The 22039-nt window shown below is 39.0% G+C and overlaps 1 protein-coding gene across 1 annotated transcript in view; it reads left to right on the top strand.

Moving 5' to 3' along the window:
• ZDHHC15 (zDHHC palmitoyltransferase 15) overlaps nucleotides 1–22039 on the top strand; it is a 203696-nt gene that overhangs the window by 147397 nt on the left and 34260 nt on the right. Inside the window, exon 10 of the mRNA XM_055437898.2 lies at nucleotides 2862–2965. Within this exon, the coding sequence (XP_055293873.1) occupies nucleotides 2862–2965 (104 nt within the window). The remainder of the gene's footprint in view (nucleotides 1–2861; nucleotides 2966–22039) is intronic.

Here is a 22039-nt window from a genome sequence, read left to right as displayed (position 1 = left end):
GGAGGGGGATGGGCCGGTCCACAGCCAGCTAGCTCTACTCAGTCCTTTGTTCTGTGAATGGGCCTGGTGGTGTCTTAAGTTAGGGCTTTTTGCCTTTTCCCAGGATAGCTATCCCACAGTCTGGTCTGTTATCTCAAGTTAGTTCCCTCAGATTGCCCTCGGGGCATTCAGTCCTTACTATAAGCAATGCAGCCTGTGCCTCCCTGCCCAGCCCCCACTTGCTAGTGGCAGATGCAGGCGTCTGTGCTGCTTCTCTGCTGGTAGTTACCATTGGGCACGTAATCTGTGGGTTTTAATTATTTATTTATTTTTCCTCCCAGTTATGTTGCCCACTGTACTTCCAAGGCTCACCACAGACTCGCCAGTGAGAGTGTTTCCTGGTGTTAAATGAAAAGGAAACTTCTCTCTTTTTTAAGACTACCTCCCTGGGACGGATCTCCGTCCCTACCTCTTTTGTCTCTCTTTTATCTTTTATATTTTTTCCTACCTCCTTTCAAAGACAATGGGCTGCTTTTCTGGGTGCATGATGTCCTCTGCTGGCATTCAGAAGTTGTTTTGTTGAATTTACTCAGCGTTCAAATGTTCTTTTGATGAATTTGTGGGGGAGAAAGTGGTCTCCCTGTCCTATTCCTCTGCCATCTTAGGACCGCCTCCCGATTTTTTCTATATATATTTGTACATATTTTTAATCACAATATACATACTATTTTGAATTTTACATTTTTCACTTAAAATACAGTGAACATTTCCCCTTATTGTGACATATCTTTATAACCATTACCTTTGACTATGTCATATTCCATCCAGTGGGAAAAAATATATGTGTATATAAATATATATATATCCCATGGACAGAGGAGCCTGGTGGGGTACAGTCAATAGGGTCGCAAAGAGTTGGACATGACTGAGTGACTGAAGACAGCAAACAACGTATCAGTTCAGTTCATTTCAGTTCAGTCGCTCAGTCGTGACCGACTCTTTGCGACCCCAAGAATCACAGCATGCCAAGCCTCCCTGTCCATCACCAACTCACGGAGTTCACTCAAACTCATGTCCATCGAGTCGGTGATGCCATCCAGCCATCTCATTCTCTGTCATCCCCATCTCCTCCCGCCCCCAATCCCTCCCAGCATCAGAGTCGTTTCCAGTGAGTCATGTCTTCGCATCAGGTGGCCAAAGTATTGGAGTTTCGGCTTTAACATCAGTCCTTCCAATGAACACCCAGGATTGATCTTCTTTAGAATGGACTGGTTGGATCTCCTTGCAGTCCAAGGGACTCTCAAGAGTCTTCTCCAGCATCACAGTTCAAAAGCATCTATTTTTATATTTCCCATACTGTTAGATGTTTAGGCTGTTACCTAATTTTGGCTGGAAATAATAGCATAATGGACATTTTTGTGTCTAGTTTAGCTTTAGCAAAATTCCCAGAAATGGAATTAGTAGAACAATAGACATGGAATTCTTATGGTTTTTGATATATACAAATATAAAGAGAAAATAAACAACAGAGGGAAAATATACCCCCAACTGCTTTTAGTGCTATGTGTAATATAGTCTTAGAAATTATATCTCTTATCTTCACTTTTCATAGTTTTGGATTAAAGTTTTTAATTTAAGTAAGAACAAAGATTGATTTAGAGACTGTAGGTTATTCTTATAATTTCAGCAGGAATGAAGGGAAACTAATAAAGGAGAGATGAGCTTGTGTCCTCTGAGTGACTTCATGTACCAGATTAAACTACCATCAACAAAATAGCTCTGGCACAAAGCTTATAACCTTCTTTCAGTCCCCTTTTAGATCCATTCTTCAGACATCCATTTGTTCACTTATTTGAGGAAACTTTTCTGGTAATTGAGAAAAAATTCTCATGAAAAGAATTGACATAATAGTTCCTCTGTACTGGTTAATATTTTACAGGTTCATTTATTTAAGAGCTGTGGTATATCCTACTACCCTGGCTATAAATCACAAGATAAAACTGTGTTAGTGCATTATGTTAATTTATAACAATTACCAGCAATTATTTACACCCCACTCACACACACCCATACAGAAACACACATACAATCACTCCTCCAAAGGGAAGCTTCAATGAGTCTTCTTTGAAATAAAGAACAAGAGCAAAAATCAAAGCCCACTCACTTATAATCAGTGCAGTTACATCCTCTGTAGAGAACTATCAATTCTGAGGTAGGATAATAGCCCCCCAGAATCTGCACTCTAAAAAATGCCTCACTCTGGTGCTTTCCCCCCAGCCCTTAATAACTTTTCTGTCATACAAGCCAAATAACAGGGCATTCAGACATCATTATTATTTATCACCAACTAACAGCAGCTTCGGATAAGGCAATGGCACCCCAGTCCGGATGGCAGAGCCTGGTGGGCTGCCGTCTATGGGGTCGCACAGGGTCGGACACAACTGAAGCGACTTAGCAGCAGCAGCAGCAGCAACAGCAGCTTATCTGCTGAATTCAGTGACTCTAAATCTGCTAATTTTTCTTGCAATTCAGAGCCAAAGCAATAATATTAATGGGGTATAAATTGGAATAATCATTAAATTATATTTATGAAACTTGCTATATATGCATTTTGCTATTCTGGGCATTGTGGGAAGCAAGTTAAAGAACTGCTTAAAAACGAAAACAGTCAACACTGATTCAGACAAACAAAAAAGATATAGAAATTGAGAGCAATAGAGTAACTAAATGATGCTATTATAAGAGCCTATTCCAGTTTGATTTTAGCCAATAAGCTAAAGGATTTAAATATTTCTAAGAACCTCCCTCATACTTCTAATAGGGTTATTGCGTTCATAAAAAGTCTAGGCTGCAAGATCTCACTGCCTTCGTTTTCCCACCAGCCCTGGTGATGGACACTCCTTCCCTATGAGGTCTATGAATGAATCACAGAATCCATTGCTAGCAAATGAAGAGCCCTGGGAAGAAACTGAGGATGACAACCGAGGTAAGTAGGTTGAGAAGGAAGTCTTTTCTCCACTCAGCAGACTAATAAAGACTATGTTAACACAACTAATGTAGTGTAGTGGGAAAATAGTGTACAGAAAGATAATGCAAACATGTTAACCTCATAAGTGCCGTTTGGATGGAGAAAGGCAAGTATAGCCAGATTTGTTTAGCAAATATAGGTGGCTTAGGTAAGATTAGGTGACACCTTGAAAGGTTTCTTGCCAGTTTGTGATATTATAACTTATAACCAATCAGATAGATCAGGAAACATAATAAACAGTGTTAAACGTGTTTGTGAACAATTCTGCCAGTGTAACTTGTAGTGCTTTTCTTGAATTGATGCAATCATTGGGCAACAACTCTACCCTGGTTCATGCACATTGGTTAAATTTTCTTTAAAATCTCATTCCCATTCTGCTTTAGAATTGTCTAATGCATGAAAAAAATAAATGATAATATATATGAGCAAGGCTACACAACCACGTAGTATACTTTTCTAAAAGGCAGCCCTCAAAGGAAAAATAAACAGAACTTTGACCTCCACGTTTCTCCCATCAGATTATTGAGTCATCTTGAGATATTTTGGTGAAGAGCTAAAAGTTAAGTTCTCATGTCATGTATTCCATTGCCACCTATTCTTTGTCTCCATTTGATATTATGCTTATTTCTGTGCCTCCAACATTTCTTTATGTTGTTAGTACCAGGCTGGTCTCAATAATGCAGTAACTGATAGAAATTTTGAGTGGGAACTTGTAGTAATTATCACAAACTGTACCTGGAATGAGTACAGCTGAATAAGGACCTGGAAAGGCAATGAGGTGGGGAAAGAGGTGGGAAACAAGCCTTTCTAAATGTTTCCCCAGTTAGAAATCTAGTTGTTTCTCTACCAGGAAGTCCAGTTTTAGAATAAGGCATTGTCACTAGGACTAAGTAAGACAAAATGGTCCCAAATCTATAGATACAAAAGGAAGGAGCTCTTACCCAGTCCAAAGAACTTATTAACACAAGGAACTCTTTTTACCTCCCCCTGCTGACTCTGATTCTTTTCCCTTGTAGGTTATTACAAAATACTGAGTATAGTACCCTGTGCTGTGCAGTAGGTAGGTGCCAGCGTTATTTTAGTACAGCGACATATGAGGTAAAGAAACACCTTTAGGAAGTCAAGAGAGTAAAGAAATTTATCTGATGAGATTAATGTATATACATGCATAGAAAAAAATCTGCAAATGAAAAGTGACAGATCGATGTATTATTCTGAGAAGATTTTCTCTGGTTCTTATGACTTTTATTAATTTTAACAATATAAATAATTCATAAACATATGAATGATTGAAGTAATAAGACATATATAGAATAAAATCCCATTTGACTGCCACAACAAATTCTGACCATTTGATCACTTATTGCCCTAATTTTTCATCTTTTTTAATTTAATTTTTATTTTATATTGGAGTATAGCTAATTTATGACTTCCCTCATAGCTCAGTCAGTAAAGAATCTGCCTTCAATGCAGGAGACCCGGGTTCGATTCCTGGGTCAGGAAGATCCCCTGGAGAAGGAAATGGCAACCTACTCCAGTATTCTTGCCTGAAAACTCCCATGGACAGAGAACCCTGGTGGGCTACAGTACATGGGGTCACAAGAGTCGCACATAACTTAGAAACTAAACTACCATGACCAGAGCTAATTTACAGTGTTGTCTTACTTTCAGGTATACATCAAAGTGATTCAGTTATACAAATCAGTTCAGTTCAGTCACTCAGTTATGTCCCACTCGTTGTGACCCCATGAATCACAGCACGCCAGGCCTCCCTGTCCATCACCAACTCCCAAATTTCACTCAAACTCATGTCCATCGAGTCGGTGATGTCATCCAGCCATCTCAGTCTCTGTCGTCCCCTTCTCCTCCTACCCCCAATCACTCCCAGCATCAGAGTCTTTTCCAGTGAGTCAACACTTCACATGAGGAGGCCAAAGAATTGGAGTATCAGCTTTAGCATCAGTCCTTCCAATGAACACCCAGGACTGATCTCCTTTAGAATGGACTGGTTGCATCTCCTTGCAGTCCAAGGGACTCTCAAGAGTCTTCTCCAACACCACAGTTCAAAAGCATCAATTCTTTGGTGATCAGCTTTCTTCACAGTCCAAATCTCACATCCAAACATGACCACGGGAAAAACCATAGCCTTGACTAGACGGACCTTGGTTGGCAAAGTAATGTCTCTGCTTTTTTTTTTTTTTTTTTAATCAAATAATCCAATTTTATTTATTTATTTTTTTCAAGTTGAACAGACTAAATTTCTTTAAACAAACTGACTTATACTCCAGAGTCCTTTAAAAACTTAATAGCATTTATACATTGAAGGTATTTGATTTTCTTGTAACTAGCACTTCAAATGCAACAAGCATTTGACCCAACAAGTAAAACTTCCTACAGTTCATAACTTTAATAAATAAAATAAATTAAATGTACAGTGAATAAGTTGAAATTTTCAAAAAGGCTAGGAAACAATTCTCATAGCCATCAATAGTTCAGTGTTGAGTTCATGAATAGTTTTTAAAGTTTGGGACAAACTGTAGTTTTTGCTATTTGAAGTACTATTTGTAATTGGCATATTACGATGTAACATTGGTCTTCATTTCCAACTTAAAACGCCTAAAAATGCCTAACAGGTTTTTAGATTTGTGAATTTTAATTGAAATGTATTTTACGATGTTACTAAACCTGCAGAAATATTTTAATATGTCTCTGCTTTTTAATATTCTATCTAGAATGGTCATAACTTTCCTTCCAAGGAGTAAGCGTCTTTTAATTTCATAGCTGCAATCAGCATCCGCAGTGATTTTGGAGCCCAGAAAAATAAAGTCTGACACTGCTTCCACTGTTTCTCCATCTATTTCCCATGAAGTGATGGGACCAGATGCCATGATCTTAGTTTTCTGAATGTTGAGCTTCAAGCCAACTTTTTCACTCTCCTCTTTCACTTTCATCAAGAGGATTTTTAGTTCCTCTTCACTTTCTGCCATAAGGGTGGTGTCATCTGCATCTGAGGTGACTGATATTTCTCCCAGCAATCTTGATTTCAGCTTGTGCTTCTTCCAGCCCAGCGTTCCTCATGATGTACTCTGCATATAAGTTAAATAAGCACGGTGACAATATACAGCCTTGACATACTTCTTTTCCTATTTGGAACCAGTTTGTTGTTCCATGTCCAGTTCGAACTGTAGCTTCCTGACCTGCATACAGGTTTCTCAAGAGGCAGGTCAGGTGGTCTTGTATTCCCATGTCTTTCAGAATGTTCCACAGTTTATTGTGATCCACACAGTCAAAGGCTTTGGCATACTCAATAAAGCAGAAATAGATATTTTTCTGGAACTCTCTTGTTTTTTCGATGATCCAGCGGATGTTGGCAATTTGATCTCTGGTTCCTCCGCCTTTTCTAAAACCTGCTTGAACATCTGGAAGTTCACAGTTCATGTATTGCTGAAGCCTGGCTTGGAGAATTTTGAGCATGACTTTACTAGCGTGTGAGATGAGTGCAATTGTGCGGTTGTTTGAGCATTCTTTGGCATTGCCTTTGGGACTGCAATGAAAACTGACATTTTCCAGTCCTGTGGCTACTGCTGAGATTTCCAAATTTGCTGGCATATTGAGTGCAGCACTTTCACAGCATCATCTTTCAGGATTTGAAATAGCTCAACTGGAATTCGATCACCTCCACTAGCTTTGTTCGTAGTGATGCTTTCTAAGGCCCACTTTACTTCACATTCCACGACATTACCAGATGGTCAAGACCGAAATCAGATTGCTTATATTCTTTGCAGCCAAAGATGGAGAAGCTCTATACAGTTAGCAAAAACAAGACCTGGAGCTGACTGTGGCTCAGATCATGAACTCCTTATTGCCAAATTCAGACTTAAATTGAAGAAAGCACGGAAAATCACTAGGCCATGCAGATATGACCTAAATTAAATCCCTAATGATTACACAGTGGAAGTGAGAAATAGATTTAAGGGACTAGATCTGATAGAGTGCCTGATGAACTCTGGACGGAGGTTTGTGACATTGTACAGGAGACAGGGATCAAGACCATCCTCATGGAAAAGAAATGCAAGAAAGCAAAATGGCTGTCTGGGGAGGCCTTACAAATAGCTGTGAAAAGAAGAGAAGCGAAAAGCAAAGGAGGAATGGAAAGATATAAGCATCTGAATGCAGAGTTCCAAAGAATAGCAAGGAGAGATAAGAAAGCCTTCCTCAGCGATCAATGCAAAGAAATAGAGGGAAACAACAGAATAGGAAAGACAAGAGATCTCTTCAAAAAAATTAGAGATACGAAGAGAACATTTCATGCAAAGATGGGCTCGATAAAGGACAAAAATGGTATGGACCTAACAGAAGCAGAAGATTTTAAGAAGAGGTGGCAAGAATACAAAGAACTGTACAAAGAAAAATTATAGAAATATATCAATTCTTTTTCAGATTCTTTTCCCATATGGGTTATTACAGAATATTGAGTAGAGTTCCCTGTGCTATATAGTAGTTCCTCACTACTAATCTATTTTATATATAGTAGTTCAGTTCAGTTCATTTCAGTCGCTCAGTCATGTCCGACTCTTTGCAACCCCATGGACTGCAGCATGCCAGACCTCGCTTTCCATCACCAACTCCTAGAGTTTACTAAAATTCATGTCCATTGAGTTGGTGATGCCATCCAACCATCTCATCCTCTGTTATCCCCTTCTCCTCCTGCCTTCAATCTTTCCCAGCATCAGGGTCTTTTCAAATGAATCAGCTCTTCTCATCAAGAGGCCAAAGTATTGGAGTTTTAGCTTCAGCATCAGTCCTTCCAATGAACATTCAGGACTGATTTCCTTTAGGATGGACTGGTTGTATCTCCTTGCAATCCAAGGGTCTCTCGAGAGTCTTCTCCAACACCACAGTAGTATGTATATGTTAATCCCAAACTCCTAATTTAAATCTCCCTTCACCTTTCCCCTTTGGTAACCATAAGCTTGTTTTTTTAAATCTGTGAGTCTTTTGTGTAAATAAGTTGATGTTATCATTTTTGGATTGCTCCAATAAATGATATCACTGGGTATTTGTCATTGTCTGACCTACTTCACTTAATATGGTCATGTCTAGTTCCATCTACGTTGCTGCAAATGGCATCATTTCATTCCTTTTATATCTGAGTGATATTCCATTGTGTGTGTATGTGTGTGTGTGTGTGTGTGTGTATCACATCTTCTTTATTCATTCCTCTGTTGATGGATATTTAGGTTGCTTCCATGTCCTGGCTATTCTAAATATTAATAGTGCTGCTATGAACTTTGGGGTGGATGTATCTTAACAAATTACGGTTTTCTCCAGATATATGCCCAGGAGTGGGATTGCTAGATCATATGGCAACTCTACTTTTAATTTTTAAAAGAACCTCCATACTGTTCTCCATAGTGGCTACACCAGTTTACATTGCCACCAACAGTGTAGTTCCCTTTTCTTCACATCCTCTCTCCAGCATTTATTGTTTGTTAACTTTTTGATGATGACCATTCTGACCAGTGTGAGACGATACCTTATTGTAGTTTTAATCTGCACTTGCCTAATAACTAGCAATATTGAGCATTGTTTTATGTACTTTTTGGCCATCTGTATGTCTTATTGGGAGAAATGTATATTTAGATCTTCTGACTATTTTCTGATTGTGTTGTTTGTTTGTTTGATATTGAACTACACATGCTGTTTTTATATTTTTTAGATTAATCTGTTGTTGGTCTCTTCATATGCAAATATTTTCTCCCATTCTGTAGGTTGTCTTTTCATTGTCTTTATGGTTTCCTTTGCAAAAGCTTTTAAATTTAGTTAGATCCATTTTACTTATTTTTTGCATTTATTTTTTTATTTTATTAATTTTCATTGAAGTATAATATTGAACATTGCTTTCAGCTCAGTTCAGTTCAGTCGCTCAGTCGTGTCCGACTCTTTGTGACCCCATGAATCACAGCACGCCAGGCCTCCCTGACCATCACCAACTCCCGGAGTTCACTCAAACTCATGTCCATCGAGTCGGTGATGCCATCCAGCCATCTCGTTCTCTGTCGTCCCCGTCTCCTCCACCCCCAATCCCTGCTAGCATCAGACTCTTTTACAGTGAGTCAACTCGTCGCATAAGGTGGCCAAAGTATTGGGATTTCAGCTTTAGCATCAGTCTTTCCAATGAACACCCAGGATTGATCTCCGCTAGAATGGACTGGATGGATCTCCTTGCAGTACAAGGGACTCTCAAGAGTCTTCTCCAGCACCACAGCTCAAAAGCATCAATTCTTTGGCGATCAGCTTTCTTCACAGTCCAACTCTCACATCCATACATGACCACGGGAAAAACCATAGCCTTGACTAGACGGACCTTGGTTGGCAAAGTAATGTCTCTGCTTTTTAATATGCTATCTAGGTTGGTCATAACTTTCCTTCCAAGGAGTAACCGTCTTTTAATTTCATGGCTGCAATCACCATCTGCAGTGATTTTGGAGCCCAAAATAATAAAGGCTGACACTGTTTCCACTGTTTCCCCATCTATTTCCCATGAAGTGTTGGGACCAGATGCCATGATCTTAGTTTTCTGAATGTTGAGCTTCAAGCCAACCTTTTCACTCTCCTTTTTCACTTTCATCAAGAGGCTCTTCACTTTCTGCCATAAGGGTGGTGTCATCTGCATATCTGAGGTTATTGATATTTCTCCCGGCAATATTGGTTCCAGCTTGTGCTTCTTCCAGCCCAGCGTTCCCCATGATGTACTCTGCATATAAGTTAAATAAGCAGGGTGACAATATACAACCTTGACTTACTCCTTTTCCTATTTGGAACCAGTCTGTTGTTCCATGACCAGTTCTAACTGTTGCTTCCTGACCTGCATACAGGCTTCTCAAGAGGCAGGTCAGGTGGCCTGGTATTCCCATCTCTTTCAGAATGTTCCACAGTCTATTGTGATCCACACAGTCAAAGGCTTTGGCATAGTCAATGAAGCAGAAATAGATGTTTTTCTGGAACTCTCTTGCTTTCTCCATGATCCAGCGGATATTGGCAATTTGATCTCTGGTGCCTCTGCCTTTTCTAAAACCTGCTTGAACATCTGGGAGTTCACGGTTCACATATTGCTGAAGCCTGGCTTGGAGAATTTTGAGCATGACTTTACTAGCGTGTGAGATGAGTGCAATTGTGTGGTAGTTTGAGCATTCTTTGGCATTGCCTTTCTTTGGGACTGGAATGAAGACTGACCTTTTCCAGTCCTGTGGCCACTGCTGAGTTTTCCAAATTTGCTGGCATATTGAACATTGCTTTACAATTTTGTGTTAGTTTCTACTGTACAACAAAGTGAATCAGCTATACATATTGATATATCCCCTCCTTTTTGGATTTCCTTCCCATTTAGATCACCACAGAGCACTTAGTAGACTTTCCTGAGTTATATAGTATGTTCTCATTAGTTCTCTGTTTTATACTTAGTATCAATAGTGTCTATATGTCAATCTCAATTTCCCACTTCATCCCATCCCACCTCCCTCTTGGTGTCTATACATTTATTCTCTACAACTGTGTCTCTACTTCTTTTTCAAATAAGATCATCTGTACCATTTTTCTAGATTCCACATACATGCATTAATATATGATAAAGATGTGGTATGTATATACAATGAAATATTACATGGCCATTTGTTTATTTTTGTTTTAATGTGAATATTCTCTGAGGTAGATATAAAAAGGTATTACTGAGATTTATGTCAAAGGGTGTTCTGCCTATGTTTTCTTCTGAGAGTTTTATTGTATCTAGTCTTACATTTAGGTCTTTAATCCATTTTTAGTTTATTTTTGTAAATGGTGTTAGAGAATGCTTTAACTTCATTCTTTTATATGTCGCTGTTCAGTTTTCCAGCACAACTTATTGACGAGAATTTGATTTCTCCATTGTATATTCTTTCCTCTTTGTCAGAGATTAATTGACTATAGGTGCGTGGGTTTATTTCTAGGCTTTCTATCAGGTTCCATTGATCTATATTACTGTTTTTGTGCCAGTATCATGCTGTTTTGGTGAATATAGCTTTATAATGTAGTTTGAAATCAGGGAGCATGACTCTTTCAGTTCTGTTTTCCTTTTTCAAAATAGCTTTGTCTATTTGGGGTCTTTTGTGTTTCCATACAAACTGTGAAAATTTTTGTTCTAGTTCTGTGAAAAATGCCATTGTTAATTTGATAGGGATTGCATTGAATCTCTAGATGGCTGGGGTATTGTAGACAGTTTGCCAATATTGATTCTTTCAGTCCAAGAACATGGTATTTCTTTCCATCTGTTTGTGTCTTCTTTGATTTCTTTCATTAGTATCATAGTTTTCTAAATACAAGTCTTTTCCTTCCTTAGGTAAGTTTATTCTTTGGTATTATATTCTTCTTGATGTGATGGTAAATGGGATTGTTTCCCTAATTTTTCTTTGTGATCATTCCTTCCCAGTGTATACAAGTGCAGCATATTTCTGCCTATTAATTTTGTATCCTGCAAACTTTACAGAATTCATTGATGAGTTCTAGTAGTTTTCTGGTGGTGCATTTAGGATGTTCTATTCATACTATCATGCCGTCTGCAAACAGTGACAGTTTTACTTCTTCCTTTCTAATTTGGATCCCTTTTCTTTCTTTTCTTCTCTGATTGTTGTGGCTGGAACTTCCAAAATTATGTTGAATAAAAGTGGCAAGAATGAATATCCTTGTCTTATTTCTCATCTTTAGAGGAAATGCTTTCAGCTTTTTACCAGTGAGTGTTAGCTGTGATTTTGTCATATATGACCTTTATTAGACTGAGGTAGGTACCCTCTAGAGTTTTTGTCATAACTGGGTGTTAACTTTTGTCAGAAGCTTTTTCTGCATCTATTGAGATGATCATATAGTTTTTATTCTTCAATTTGTTCATGTAGTATATCACACTGATTTACAGATGTTGAAAAATCCTTGCACCCCTGGGAAAGTCCCTTTTGATCATGGTGTATGATCATTTTATTTTATTGTTGGATTCAGTTTGCCAGTATTTTGTTGAGGATTTTTGCCTCTGTGTTCATCAATGATATTGGCCTGTAATTTTTGTGTGTGGTATCATTGTCTAGCTTTAGTGTCAGAGTGATGGTGGCCTCGGAGTGTGTTTTGGACTGTTCCTTCTGCTGTTGTTTTTTGAAATAGTTTCAGAAGGATAGGTATTAACTCTTCTGACTGTTTGATAGTATATGCCTATGAAGCCATCTGGTCCTGGGTTCTTGTTTGTTGGAAGTTTTTTAATCAGTTTCAATTTCAGCACTTGGGATTGGTCTGTTCATATTTTCCGTTTTTTTTTTTTTTTTTGGTTCAGTCTTGAGGGGTTGTACATTTCTAAGAATTTGTCCCTTTCTTCTAGATTGTCCATTTTATTGGCATATAGTTGCTTGTAATAGTCTCCTATGATCCGTTCTATTTCTCTGACACTGGATGTAACTTCTTTTTCATTTCTCATTTTATTGATTTGTGTCCTCTTCCTTTTTTCTTTTAATTGTTTAGCTAAAGATTTATCAATTTTGTTTATCTTTCCAAAGAACCAGCTTTTTGTTTCATTCACCTTTGCTACTGTTTTTTTTTATTAGTATTTTGTTTATTTCTGACCTTTATCATTTCTTTCCTTCTACTAATTTTGGGGGGTTTTGTTCTTCTTTCTCTCGTTGCTTTACATATAAGGTTAGGTTGCTTATTTGAGATTTCTTGTTTACTGAGGTAAGATTATATTGCTATAAACTTTCCTCTTGGAACTGCTTTTGCTATGTCCCATAGGTTTTGGGTTTTTTGTTTGTTTGTTCATTTCTTGGCTGTGCCATGTGTCATGCAGGCTCTTAGTTTCCCATCCAGGGATCAAACCTATGCCCTCTGCAATGTAAACTTGGAGTCTTAACCACTAGACTACCAGGGAAGCCCCTGTGTCCCATAGGTTTTGGACCATCATATTTATGTTTTCATTTGTCTCTAAATATTTTTTATGTCCTCTTTGATTTCTTCAGTGATCAACTGATTGCTTAGTAACATATTTTTTAGCCTCCACATGTTTGTGTTTTTTACATTTTTTTCTTGCAGTCAATTTCTAATCTCAGAGTGTTATGCTCAGAAAAGACATTTGTTGTGATTTCAGTTTTATCAAATTTGCCAATGCTTGCTTTGTGGTCTAGCACATGATCTATCCTGGACAATATTCCATGTGCACTTGAGAAGAATGTGTATTCTGCTGCTTTAAATGAAATGTTCTTTAAATATCAATTAAGTCCATCCAGTTTAACATGTCATTTAAGGCACATTAAATGACCTGTGTTCCCTTATTGATTTTCTGTCTGGATGATCTGTCTATTGATGTAAATGGGTGTTAAAGTCCCCCCACTATTATCACGTTACTGTAGATTTCTCCTTTTATGGCTGTTAGCACTTGCCTTATATATTGAGATGTTCCTGTGTGGAGTACATATATATTTACAATTGTTATACCTTCTTCATGGATTGAACCCTTGGTCATTATGTAGTGTCCTTTGTCTCACATAACAGTATTAAAGTCTATTTTGTCTGATATGAGTATTACTACTTCAGCTTTCTTTTGATTTTCATTTGCATGGAGCACCTTTTTCTATCCCCTCACTTTTAGTCTGTATGTGTCCCTGAATCTGAAGTGGGTCTCTTGTAGATATAGCATATATGTGAGTCTTGCTTTTCTATCCATTTAGTCAGTCTATGTCTTTTGGTTGAAGCATTTAATCCATTTACATTTAAGGTAATGATATATATTTTGTTCTTATTGCCATTTTCTTAATTCTTTTGGATTTGTTTTGTATGTCTTTTTCTTCCTGCCCTCTTTTGTTCTCTTCTCTTGTGATTTGATGACTATCCATCAACTATTTCATTAGCTATCCATGAGTATCCATCAGCCCGGTTTGAAAATTCAGTAGGTCAGGATCAAGACTTAGGGCACACAATAATTATGCACAGCCAATTCCAGTTATTCTATATCAATGCATTAGCTGTGACAAGAATGATATTTTAAAAGAATGCAGCTTAATCCAAAGTTAAGCTTTCCTTAACTCACCAAAGTTGCTTTCTAGGTCCAGCTAAAAAGAGTGAAAATCATCTCTTTAATTTTGATAATTTATACTATGTGGGATATTTTTATCATGTAAAAATCTTTATATGAAAAACAAGATTTGCTTGAATTTGCTAATACAGCTTTCCAGTGTTAATGATAACCAGAGTTCAGAAGAATTATACTCCGTGTCAAATGCTGGACACAGGAAAATATTGACTTCATACTGTAGCATATTATATATAGCCTGAATTCCAACTCCTTTGAGTAAAAATTTTTTGTATGAGATCATTAGTTACTGCTCAAGGTAGAAGTTTGTGATTCATTTTCAGTCTGGTAGTTTCTGCTGCTGTGATAAATAACACATTTGTGAAAAGAACAGAATAAATAAGCTAGTATTATCTGAGAGCATATTAAGTGTAAGACATTGAACCCTTAAGGGTGATTATGCATTTTTGTATCTAAACTGAACCGTCTTGCATTTATTTGGGGGAGATAAGACACATACAATGGAGAAGCTGTCTGAGTCACAAAAACAAGACCTGTTTTTGTCACAGTCAGGAAAAACAAGACCTGGAGCTGACTGTGGCTCAGATTATCAACTTTTCATAGCAAAATTCAGGCTTAAACTAAAGAAAACCAGGAAGAACACTAGACCAGCCAGGTATGACCTAAATCAAATCTCATATGAATTTGCAGTAGAGGTAACAAATAGATTCAAGGGACTATATCTAGTTAACAGTGTGCCTGAAGAACTATGGACAGAGGTCCATACTATTGTACAGGAGGCAGCAAACAAAATCATCCCAAAGGGAAAGGAAAGCAAGAAGGTAAAATGATTATCTGAGGAGGCTTTACAAATAGCTGAATGAAGAGAAGCGAAAAGCAAGGGAGAGAGGGAAAGATACATCCAGTTAAATGCAGAGTTTCAAAGAATAGCTGGAAGAGACAAGAAGGTCTTCTTCAATGAACAGAATAAAAGGATAACAGGTTCAAAGGATAAAAATAGTAGAGACCTAGTAGAGACGAGATCAAGATGAGATGAAAAGAATACATGGCAGAACTGTATAAAAAAAGATCTTAATGAACCAGATTACTACAGTGGTGTGGTTAGTCATACAGAGCCAGGCATTTTGGAGTGCAAAGTGAAGAGGGTATTAAGAAGGCCTGCAGTTAATAAAGCTATTGGATGCAATAAAATTCGAGCAGAACTATTCAAATCCCTAAAGAAGGATGTCATCAAGATTTGCATTCATCATGTCAGCAAATCTAGAAGACCCAGCAGTGGCTACAGGACTGGAAAGGGTCAATCCTCATCCCAGTTCCCAAGAAGGGTAGTACCAAAGAATACGCTGACCATTGGACAACCATACTCATCTCCCATGCTACTGAGGTCATGTTTAAAATCTTGCATGCTAAGCTTCAGCATTATGCTTCAGCATTATGCAAGCCAAGAACTTCCATATGTCCAAGCTGGGTTTAGAAAAGGAAGAGGACCTAGAGATCAACTTGCCAACATTCACTGGATTATAGAGAAAACAAGGGAATTTCAGAAAAAACATCTATCTCTGTTTCATCAACTATGCTAAAGCCTTTGACTATGTGGATCATGACAAACTGTGGAAAACTCTTAGAAAGAATGAAATACCAGGTCATCGTACCTGTCTCCTGAGAAACCTGTATGTGGGTCAAGAAGCAATAGTTAGAACCCTGTATTGAACAACTGACTGGTTCGAGATTGAGAAAGGAGTACGACAGGGCTGTCTACTGTCACCCTGTTTGTTTAACCTATACACTGAGCACATAATGAGAAATGCTGGATGAATTACAAGCTGGAATCAAGATAGGCAGGAGAAACATCAACAACCTCAGATATGCGGATGACACCACTCTAATGGGAGAAAGTGAAGAGGAACTAAAAGAGCCTCTTTATGAGGGTGAAGGAGGAGAGTGAAAGAGCTGACTCAAGATTAAATATTTTTTAAAAAATCATGACATCCAGCCCCATTACTACATGGCAAATAGAAGGGGAAAAGGTAGAAACAGTGACATATTTCCTCTTCTTGGGCTCCAAAATCACTGTGGATGGTGGTCGCAGCCCTGAAATCAGATGATTGCTTCTTGGAAGGAAAGCAGTGACAAACCTAGACAGAGTGTTGAAAAGCAGAAGCATTACATTGCCGACAAAGGTCCATATAGTCAAAGCTATGATGTTCCTAGTGGTCACATACAGTTATGAGAGCTGGACCATAAAGAAGGCAGAACACCAAAGAATTGATGCCTTCAAACTGTCGTGCTGGAGAAGATTTCTGAAAGTCTCTTGGACAGCAAGGAGATCAAACCAGTCAATCTTAAGGAAGATCAACCCTGAATATTCACTGGAAGGATGGGTGCTGAAGTGCGAGAACTTCTTTGATATAATTGTTCTCCAGTTTGTGGGTCATCTGCTCCGTGACTCTATGGTGGGGCTAATGGTGACCTCCTCCGAGAGGATTTATGCCACATGCAGTGTCTCCCAGGTCTGGTGCGGCCAGAGCCCATGCCCTGCAGAAGGTCACTGCTGATCTTCTCCTCCACAGGAGACACTCAAACACTCAAAGGCAGGTCCAGCTCAGTTTCCTGTGGGGTCTCTGTGTCATGATATGCACAAGGTTTTATTTGAGCCCGCCGAGCATCTCTGGCCGGTACAGGGTTTGATTCTAAATGCTATTTTCCCCCTCTTAGCGTCTTGTTGGAGCTTCTCCTTTGCTCTTGGATGTGGGGTATCTCTTTTTGGTGCCAACATTCTCCTGTTGATGGTTGTTCAACAGCGAGTTGCAGTTTTGGAGTTCTCACAGGAGAAGATAAGTGCACGTCCTTCTACTCTGCCATCTTTTTCAGCCATGAAACGTAGAGACACCCAAGAGAGACAGGTCATTGTGGAGAGTTCTAACAAAACGTGGTCCACTAGAGAAGAGAATGGCAAACCACTTCAGTATTCTTGCCTTGAGAACACCATGAACCGTATAAAAAGGCAAAATGATATGACAATGAAAAATGAACTCCCGAGATCGGTAGCTTCCCAATAAGTTACTGGAAAATGGTGAAGAAATAGCTCCAAAAAGAATGAAGAGGCTGAGCCAAACCAAAAAACAGCACCTAGATGTGGAGGGGACTGTTGATAGAAGTGAAGTCTAATGCTATAGGAACCTGGAATGTTAGGTCCATGAATCAAGGTAAATTGGAAATGTTCAAACAGGAGATGGCAAGAGTGAATACTGACATTTTAGGAATCAGTGAACTGAAATGGAACAGAATGAGTGAATTTTTTTATAAATATATGTATATTTTAATTGAAGGATAATTGCTTTACACAATTTTGTTATTTTCTGTCAAACATCAACATGGACCAGCCACAGATGTACATATGTCCCTTCCCTCCTGAAACTCCCTCCCATCTCCCTCACCATCCAACCCTTCTAGGTTGATACAGAGCCCCTGTTTAGTTCACTGAGTGCAGTTCAGTCACTCAGTTGTGTCTGACTCTTTGTGACCCCATCGACTGCAGCACATCAGGTTTACCTGTCCATCACCAACTCCTGGAGTTTACTCAAACTCATCTCTATCGAGTCGGTGATGCCATCCAACCATCTCATCCTCTGTCGTCCCCTTCTCCTGCCTTCAATCTTTCCCAGCATCAGGGTCTTTTCAAGTGAGTCACTTCTTCGCATTAGGTGGCCAAAGTATTGGAGTTTCAGCTTCATCATCAGTCCTTCCAATGAATATTCAGGACTGATTTCCTTTAGGATGGGCTGGTTGGATCTCCTTGCAGTCCAAGGGACTCTCAAGAGTCTTCTCCAACCTTGCAGTTCAAAAGCAGCAATTCTTTGGGACTCAGCTTTCTTTATAGTCCAACTCTCACATCCATACATGACCACTGGAAAAACCATAACCTTGACTAGACAGACCTTGATTGGCAAAGTAATGTCTCTGCTTTTTAATATGCTGTCTAGGTTGGTCATAACTTTTCTTCCAAGGAGTAAGCATCTTTTAATTTCATGGCTACAGTCAACATCTACAGTGATTTGGGAGCCCCCCAGAAAATAAAGTCTACCACTGTTACCCCATCTATTTGCCATGAAGTGATAGGACTGAATGCCATGATCTTAGTTTTCTGAATGTTGAGCTTTTAGCTTTTTCACATTCATCAAGAGGCTCTTTAGTTCTTCTTCACTTTCTGCCATAGGGGTGGTGTCATCTGCATATCTGAGGTTATTGATATTTCTCCCAGCAATCTTGATTCTAGCTTGTAGCTTCATCCAGTCCAGCATTTCTCATGATGTACTCTGCATATAAGTTAAATAATCAGGGTGACAATATACACCCTTGATGTACTCCTTTCCCGATTTGGAAACAGTCTGTCGATGCTAGGAAGAAGGAAATGACATTCCATGTAAGAAGTGTGACTTGAATGTGGTAAGAATGCTGAGGTAGCCATCCATTCCTATATACTGGGTGGGCATTGTGGGTTATGAGCAATAATGTTAGAGAAGTAATATATGGCAAGAATGGTAGTGAGCTTTGTAGATTTGCTACAGTATGAAACAGATATTAATTTTATAACCTTGAGTGATACTAATGAAAGATAAATTTTAGGATTGCTCAGATACTAGCGAAAGCTTATGGTGAACGGTGTCAGATTTGTGATCTCCAAAAGACAGAAATTCACTTTGGGACCAAAGACGTGGCTTCAGTCACTCAGAGTTTCATGTGGCAAAAGATTTATTACAGTGAAAAAAGGATAGAGAAAGCTTCTGACATAGACATCAGAAGCAGGCAGACAGTACCCTGCTCACTAATTTGGGTGGGGCTTTATATACGTTTTGAATTGGTTACAAAAGAATATCTCAAGGTTGTAAAGATCTTACCAGACCCACTCCCACAGCATACATTTTAAGATAACAGGATTAGTCAGAAAGTTCTTGTTAAGAAGGAGCAAAGTGTCCTCAAGCAATGTACATTGTTGTTATATAATCAGTAGTACAGAGTTTAAGGAAAAACATACCCTAGAGTATGATGAGTTGTTTACTTGTATAATCATTAGCTCTGGGCTTAAAGAAAGTTAGTCTTAGAATAAATAGATCATTGCCATAACAACTCAGAGCTTAAGAAAAAACATGTGCTGAAGACAAAGGAATATAAAAAAAAATTCATTTGTCCCGTCCTCCTCCTCGAGGGCCCTGGTCTCTTTATCAACCTACCTAAGGACAAGCTCTCTCACTATTATGCTGAAAATGAAAGTGAAAGTCGCTCAGTCATGTCTGACTCTTTGCGACCCCATGGACTATACAGTCCAAGGAATTCACCAGGCCAGAATACTGGAGTGGGTAGCCTTTCCGGTCTCCATCAGATCTTCCCAACCCGGGAATTGAACCAGGGTCTCCTGAATTGCAGGCAGATTCTTTACCAAATGAGCTATCAGGGAAATCCCTCGCAGGTATGCAGAGACACAAAACAGAAAAAAGCGACAGATAGTTGAGTCTGTGTCACAGTGGCTTCGGGAGTGGGGTGATACTAGAAATCGAGAGGAAAGATTAAAGCCAGGAGACATTTTAAATAACTGAAATAGTTCAAGTGACTAAAGAACTGGGAGTCAGTCATATAGAGATGGTTGTTAAATCCATGAGTGGTGTAGGGGATAATCAAGGGAGAGAATAAAGCTAGGGAAAGAAGATATAAAATTATATATAAAGATATAAAACAACTATAAAATTTGACATCACCTAAGGTGGCACTCACGTGATTTCCGTTCGTTTCCACGGCAAGCCATTCAATATTAGAGTAATCCAAGCCTATGCCTCAACCAGTAACGCTGAAGAAGCTGAAGTTGAATGGTTCTATGAAGACCTACAAGACCTTTTAGAATTAACACCCAAAAAACATGTCCTTATCATTATAGGGGACTGGAATGCAAATGTAGGAAGTCAAGAAACACCTGGAGTAACAGGCAAATTTGGCCTTGGAGCAGGGAATGAAGCAGGGCAAAGGCTAATAGAGTTTTGCCAAGAGAACGCACTGGTCATAGCAAACACCCACTTCCAACAACACAAGAGAAGACTCTACACATGGACATCACCAGATGGTCAACATCGAAATCAGATTGATTATATTCTTTGCAGCCAAAGATGGGGAAACTATATAGAGTTAGCAAAAACAAGACTGGGAGCTGACTGTGGCTCAGATCATGAACTCCTTATTGCCAAATTCAGACTTAAATTGAAGAAAGTAGGGAAAACCACTAGACCATTCAGGTATTATCTAAATCAAATCCCTTATGAATATAGAGTGGAAGTGAGAAATAGATTTAAGGGACTAGATCTGATAGATAGAGTGCCTGATGAACTATGGATGGAGGTTCGTGACATTGTACAGGGGACAGGGACCAAGACCATCCCCATGGAAAAGAAAAGGAAAAAAGCAAAATGGCTGTCTGGTGAGGGCTTACAAATAGCTGTGAAAAGAAGAGACGTGAAAAGCAAAGGAGAAAAGGAAAGATATAAGCATCTGAATGCAGAGTTCCAAAGAATAGCAAGGAGAGATAAGAAAGCCTTCCTCAGCGATCAATGCAAAGAAATAGAGGAAAACAACAGAAAAGAAAAAGCAAGAGATCTCTTCAAAAGAATTAGAGATACCAAGAGAACATTTCATGCAAAGATGGGCTCGATAAAGGACAGAAATGGTATGGACCTAAGAGAAGCAGAAGATATTAAGAAGAGGTGGCAAGAATACACAGAAGAACTGTACAAAAAAGATCGTCATGACAAAGATGATCATGACAGCGTGATCACTCACCTAGAGCCAGACATCTTGGAATGTGAAGTCAAGTGGGCCTTAGAAAGCATCACTACGAGCAAAGCTAGTGGAAGTGATGGAATTCCAGTTGAGCTATTTCAAATCCTGAAAGACGATGCTGTGAAAGTGCTGCACTCAATATGCCAGCAAATTTGGAAAACTCAGCAGTGGCCACAGGACTGGAAAAGATCAGTCTTCATTCCAATCCCAAAGAAAGGCAATGCCAAAGAATGTTCACACTACCGCACAATTGCACTCATCTCACATGCTAATAAAATCATGCTCAAAATTCTCCAAGCCAGGCCTCAGCAATATGTGAACCGTGAACTCCCAGATGTGCAAGCAGGTTTTAGAAAAGGCAGAGGCACCAGAGATCAAATTGCAAACATCCGCTGGATCATGGAGAAAGCAAGAGAGTTCCAGAAAAACATCTATTTCTGCTTCATTGACTATGCCAAAGCCTTTGACTGTGTGGATCACAATAAACTGTGGAAAATTCTGAAAGAGATGGGAATACCAGACCACCTGACCTGCCTCTTGAGAAACCTGTATGCAGGTCAGGAAGCAACAGTTAGAACTGGACATGGAACAACAGACTGGTTCCAAATAGGAAAAGAAGTACGTCAAGGCTGTATAATGTAACCCTGGATATTTAACTTATATGCAGAGTACATCATGAGGAACGCTGGGCTGGAAGAAGCACAAGCTGGAATCAAGATTGCCGGGAGAAATATCAATCACCTCAGATATGCAGATGACACCACCCTTATGGCAGAAAGTGAAGAGGAACTCAAAAGCCTCTTGATGAAAGTGAAAGAGGAGAGTGAAAAGGTTGGCTTGAAGCTCAACATTAAGAAAACTAAGATCATGGCATCTGGTCCCATCACTTCATGGGAAATAGAAGGGGAACTGTGGAAACAGTGTCAGACTTTATTTTTTTGGGCTCCAAAATCACTGCAGATGGTGATTGCAGCCATGAAATTAAAAGACGCTTACTCCTTGGAAGGAAAGTTATGACCAACATAGATAGTATATTAAAAAGCATGGACATTACTTTGCCAACAAAGGTCTGTCTAGTCAAGGCTATGGTTTTTTGGTGGTCATGTATGGATGTG

The sequence above is a fragment of the Moschus berezovskii genome, chromosome X (assembly GCF_049115385.1).
Source record: "Moschus berezovskii isolate FMDL1 chromosome X, NW_MosBer_1.0, whole genome shotgun sequence".
In the NCBI taxonomy this organism is placed as follows: Eukaryota; Metazoa; Chordata; class Mammalia; order Artiodactyla; family Moschidae; genus Moschus; species Moschus berezovskii.
This window is presented reverse-complemented; position numbering and strand designations above follow the sequence as displayed.